Below are 5933 nucleotides of genomic sequence, written 5' to 3' on the forward strand. Positions count from 1 at the left end.
TTTTTTGCAGCTCTTATACTTACCAGAATCACAAAAGTGGAGATGTTGCCTATAGCAACCAATCAGATTCTAGTTATTTATTTAATACAGAATCTGCATGGTTACTATCAGCAACATCTCCACTTTTTCAAACCCACAGTTTGATAAATTTACCCTTACCTGTCTGACTGTGATTAACACTAAAACTATAAGGATGGAGGTGATGCAGCAAATGACATCTTCAACTAATCTGTACAGAAGCTCTGGTTCCCTCCTAATCCACACAGTGACCCACAGGAGAGCTACAGCTTGAACCTAGTCTGTCTCTACCAGCAGAGGGCAGCATAGTGCTACACGTTTCTTTCGCCTCTAGATACATTGCATAGTGACACAAGCTGCTCTTTGCGCTGCTTGTCAATAAAGTTAGCGAGTGTTGAAGGTTTGACGCGAGGGCCTCTGGGAATCGTAGTTCTTCCGTCTTACCTGCTGAGTGGAGTGAGGTGCGGGGCTGTAAGTGGAGTAGCCCCTCAGACCGGTGAGCGGGGGTCGGTGGATGTGGAGAGGACAGGTGATAGAGCAGTGAGATGAGCTCGGTTACTCTCATCAGCCTTCTGTGGCCCTGTAAGAGGCCAGGCCTGGTTATAGTAGTCAGACCACGTGGGTGTGTTTACTTTACACATCATCATTTCTTTCAGGCAACCTTTATGTCTCTGTAATTTAACCCCTGGATCTCCAGCCCTTATAGACTACACGTCCAAGCATGCCCTGTCACATGAGCTGCAGAGTCTCTGTAATACTTCTGCTTTGTCCCCCCTGCTGTGCGTGCTGCTAATGACAGTAGAAGACATAAGGGCTGCGTTTAATTAATTGCATGGGATTCTCTGAGTTATTGCACTTTATATGCAATGTATTATTATTATTATGTGTGTACCAATTATACTGTAAGGCATTGCCATTATTTGACCAGTCACATTACATGTTGATGTGAAAAATGTGTGGCTAAAAATATTAAATTGGACAGGAGATTAAAAAGTATTCATAGTCCTTGTGTAGTCACCTGACTATGAGGCTCCAGATTCTGTGGTTCGTAGCCAAATGTTCTGCACCTCTGAACTAGTTCATTCAGTTTGTTTCCAACACTCTACATGGACTGCTAAGAGTCCGTACCTGGGTTAACTAGGCACTTATTTACTTGGTGCTAAATGTCTCTAGGGATATCCTGAAATCATGCTAAGGTACAGAGCTAAGAGATGACTGCAGCTGTTGCAGTCATCATTAAGAAGCACTTGTTAGATCTAGAGTTCTGACCCAAGTCTGCCTGTGGTGTCAAGCGCTTCAATCAGCTGGAGAGAATTGACACAGACCAAATTCTTTATACAAGGAATATTCTCTGATTTATTGATACAAAGATATAAGTTTTTATAGCCTACTGAATAAATGAATCCTACGTCATAAGCATAGAATAGTTTATACCATTCGTCTATGAGAAGCGCTACTGATTAAATTTCTCACGTATTTTTCGGGTGTTTACTTTCTCCCCCTTTTAAGATGAGCCTATTATTTTTATCTCAAGGTGAGCTGGAGGTATGCTAAGTCCAACAACAAGGGCACAGCTCCCACACTACGAGAGCTGAACATGAAACTACTTATTGTTTTTATATCTTGATACACTCTCAAGGTGTTCTCTATGTCAGCTTAACCTCAAGGTTGATTTCAAGGTTTTACATCTTGTAAAACTGGAAATCAGCAGAAAAATGAATAAGCTCTTTTAGCAAATAATATTTCTATGCAAGTTACAATAAATGACGGAACATAGGCCTTAACAAAAAATCATATTTAACACACTCATGCCTGCTCACGCCTATACACTGAGAAGCACTCACGGCTGCTCACGCCTATACACTGAGAAGCACTCACGGCTGCTCACGCCTATACACTGAGAAGCACTCACGGCTGCTCACGCCTATACACTGAGAAGCACTCACGGCTGCTCACGCCTATACACTGAGAAGCACTCACGGCTGCTCACGCCTATACACTGAGAAACACTCACGGCTGCTCACGCCTATACACTGAGAAGCACTCACGGCTGCTCACGCCTATACACTGAGAAGCACTCACGGCTGCTCACGCCTATACACTGAGAAGCACTCACGGCTGCTCACGCCTATACACGGAGAAGCACTCACGCCTATACACTGAGAAATGCTCATGCCTATATACTGAAAAGCACTCGTGCCCGCTCTCACCTAAACATTTATGAAACTTTTTGAAAATGCTGAATGCTGCATTATAGTAGCTGGAGTGCTTCTTGTGTTACATGGTAACTGAGATTCCCATTAAAAATCAAGACATTCATGATCCAGCTGCATTTCCAGGTCAGGTTTCACATTGTTTGTCAAAACTTCCATGTGAACAAGAATCTGTCATTTCACAGCCGTTCCTGCTCAGTAACACCTGAATGCAGTTAAAAAGTGAATGTTTTAGAAGTGCTTCATAGAAACATGTATTCACGTGATTTTTAAATGCTGTAGTGTATTTGTGCACTGGTATCTTATGGGCTATATATTGTCATCAGGAACTATACTTTTGCCTCCTCCTTATGGTATGCATGTCTGTTAAGCTGGGTACAATCCTACTTCAGATGCAATATCTCAACGATTTCACCAACTATTGAAAGTCCGGATGTGCATGCTGATTCATGTATACACATCTAGATAGTTTTCCTTCAGATCTGTGATCTTCATCTCTCATAACCATCTACTAAAAGGTTTGCCTACACTGCTGGCCGTGAGTGCGTACACACTTCCACGTTTGCCTGACATTGTTTCATGGTTGGGACGTGATGTGTTTTGGTGTGATAAAACATGATCGTGGGAGTGGTCACAGTCTTGCAGTATCTGAACAAACGGTCGTGAATTGTGAGATCTGCACGATAATTGCATAGATGCTTTACATTCTCTGAACTTTACCTACACCCCCATAAGGGAGCAAGGTGAAAATGAGAGAGAAGCATTTTCAGGCTACCTTTCCTTTAAATTTCCTTTAGGGAAAGGATAGCACTAATCCCTGCGATCCTGTTTGATGTTACCTTATGGCACTATTACAATAAGGCTGGGAACACACTACAGGGTTTTCAGCTGATTATCGGGCCAATCACACGATAAACGACTGTTCAATATCACATTAGTGTGTACACTGCAACAATGAACAATTATTGTTCCAAAGCCCATCGTATCGTTTTATTTGATTTTTAAACTGAACTAAAAATCTCATTCAACGTTGGAACAATATTGTTCCAATCCTGCAGTGTGTATGCACTCAGGACCGGCAGTGTCCATAGATCTCTATGGAGTGTGCAGGGTCATGGTCTTTTCAACTGATGGTTATGACAGATGAAGAGCACAGATCTGTCGGTAAACTGTGTAAAACATGTTTACTGTGTACACAGGAGTCGGCATCCTGATCGGGACTTTTTTCCAGTCGTTGGTAAAATAGTTAACTATATCGTATCAGGAAAAATTTTCTGTAGTGTGTACACATCCTAAAGCTGTCTGATACTTTACCAGATGTCCCCTATATACTGCATGTATAGGCATAACATAAGGTAATTTAAAAAATAATAATCATTTTTATGTTTATCGTTAAGAGAGTAAGTTCATGGTAGTCAAGTATCTAAACAAATAGGGCTGCTGTCTAAATAAACCCATGCAAAGGAGCTGACAGGCTTAATATAGGGCTGTAAGCACATGGACTATATTTGCATGACGACTTGTACAAGCCACATATGTATTGTGCAGCTCATAACCCCTAACTCTTCAAGGCCTTAGGTTGGTATTCTTTGGTTTTTTTTTTCAGGCTCCTGTCAGCCTATCAAATCCAGTACCTTTGGACTTAAACAGGATTGAATCGTGTTTCCTTCTATAGTCTTCTCGTGAAATAGAATGAACATACCAGCTATGGCCGTTAAACCTGCAGTAGTTTCCAAGCAAGCGGAGGAGGTGATCAATGGCATAGCCACCCAGGTAGTCTGCTCTGCGTTCAGCGATCACATCCTGGTTGTAGTGACACAGTATGGGAAGATGGGAACGCTGGTGTCTGTCACCCCCAACGTGGTGTCTGGTGAGCTTGGAAATCCTGCATTGACCACCAAAGTCCTTCTAGGATGTGATGAGGTGAGCATGCAATAATGTACTGACCATGGTGCTCATTGACCTTGAATAATAATTATTACCTTGCAATTCTATTAGAATCTAGAAGCTGAGAGATCTGCTATAATCATCTACACCAGGCCTGGCCAACCTGTGGCTCTCCAGGTGTTGTGATACCTGGATACCCTGCATACCTTGCCATGTATCGTCTAGCTACTTGCAAAGCATGCTGGGACTTGTAGTTTCACAACACCATAGGTTAGTCTGGTCTGATCTACACAAACATTTCAGGGACTTGTTAGAATCTGTGTACTGTTGGATATTGGAGTCATATACCTTAAGAATAGTTATAAATCTATGGGAAACATAATAAGCCACATCTAGGTGTCTTGGTTGCATTAAACAAACTCTTTGAACTATATTTGAGGAGGGGCAATGATTCAAGGCTTCTTGCCGTTGCTTAAGTGCAAGATATCATATCACTCGTCCATTTAAATTAGTTAATCATGGTTTGGTCAACTTGTTAAGACATTTATAAATCTTAAAGATAATTTTTGATCATATCTAAGCAGGAATTCTAAAGTGCTCAGCATTACAGAAGGACCTGGAAAGTCTGACTGAGAGATAGCTATCTGCCTTGGCTGAAATAAAAAGAACAAAGGAGAACTTTAGGCACTTTATATTTATTTTAAATTTTCCTATGATGGTCTGCATCAGGCTGAGGATGTATGATAGAACTACATTATACATTGGGGGAATCCCGAAGTTGCGTTCTGAAAAAATCCAGCTGATCGCTTTAAGGGGTAAATTGATTAAGCTGCGGGTTTGAAAGAGTGCAGCTGTTGCCTATAGCAACCAATCAGATTCTAGCCTTCACTTATTTAGTACATTCTACAAAATTACATCTAGAATCTGATTGGTTGCTATAGGCAACATCTTCACTTTTTCAAAACCAGTTTTTAACATACAACTTATAGAGTTAATTTTACCTTGGAACATGCATCATATGATCTGACAAGATTCTAAACCTTTATCTACATCTGTGATTGTTACTATTCTGAAACTTGGCTTTAATCATCCATATCATCATTATTGCACATCATTTGGCGTTTGATTGTTCTGGCCTGATAACTTGTGTATATTTTTTTTCCACAGCCTCTTATTCATGTTTGTGCGAAGAATTTGGTGAGCTTTGTATCGCAGGAGTCTAAGAACAAGCCAATAATCCTGTCTGTTGCATTAAAGGACAAAAGTACGGACTGTATTAAAACACTGAAAAGTGTGATAAAGAACTGCCAGGTCTGGTGATACAAGCCATGCTTTCTTCAAGGTTATTTAGGATATACGTAATAACACCTGTGCCTACAGTTAGAACCGGTATATTGTGCTTGTTCATATATCCACTTTATATTAAATAGATTTTGTACATATGCTATACTGTGTGATTATTTTATTTTCCTTTATACATTGAGCTATAAACACACTTTTTTGGAGCTTTTTCTATTTCAGAGTTCTTGGTACGCCTCTAAATCGCAGGGGTCTTTATCTCTAAACACTCTGATAAGAGTTGTCTACTATGAGAGACTTATTCAAACAGGAGGATAGTGTATATCGGTGTTCGGCAACCCCCGGCACGTGTGCCAGACGTGGCTTGCAGACCACTTTTATATGGCACGCCGGAGCTCCGCATGCGCAGCAGCTTTGTTTCTGTTATCTTCAGTTGCTTTAGTAAAGCAGCTCCCAGACGTGTGTGCTGACTCAAAAGGTAAATAGTAATTAGTAGCAAGTTTGAAGTTGAACTAT

At 40.9% G+C, this 5933-nt stretch overlaps 1 protein-coding gene across 2 annotated transcripts; it reads left to right on the forward strand.

The window, feature by feature from the left end:
- The first annotated feature begins 409 nt into the window (after positions 1-409).
- Positions 410-5563, forward strand: PSMG3 (proteasome assembly chaperone 3). 2 transcript variants are annotated; one of them, XM_075179569.1, is made up of 3 exons: positions 410-547; positions 3838-4154; positions 5286-5563. In XM_075179569.1, the coding sequence occupies exons 2-3, from the start codon at positions 3924-3926 to the stop codon at positions 5436-5438; spliced, it is 384 nt and encodes a 127-aa protein (XP_075035670.1). In that variant the 5' UTR covers positions 410-547; positions 3838-3923; the 3' UTR covers positions 5439-5563. The 2 variants fall into 2 exon arrangements, with proteins under 2 accessions (XP_075035670.1, XP_075035671.1); XM_075179570.1 differs by having other exon boundaries at positions 412-514.
- Positions 5564-5933: the final 370 nt, after the last annotated feature.

The sequence above is a fragment of the Mixophyes fleayi genome, chromosome 7 (assembly GCF_038048845.1).
Source record: "Mixophyes fleayi isolate aMixFle1 chromosome 7, aMixFle1.hap1, whole genome shotgun sequence".
In the NCBI taxonomy this organism is placed as follows: domain Eukaryota; kingdom Metazoa; phylum Chordata; class Amphibia; order Anura; family Limnodynastidae; genus Mixophyes; species Mixophyes fleayi.

Bases quoted from the DNA above. Each gene is read 5' to 3' on its own strand.
- PSMG3 (XM_075179569.1), top strand. From the start codon at position 3,924: ATGAACATACCAGCTATGGCCGTTAAACCTGCAGTAGTTTCCAAGCAA. The intron at 4,155-5,285 runs GTGAGCATGCAA...TTTTTTCCACAG, and splicing joins TCCTTCTAGGATGTGATGAG to CCTCTTATTCATGTTTGTGC.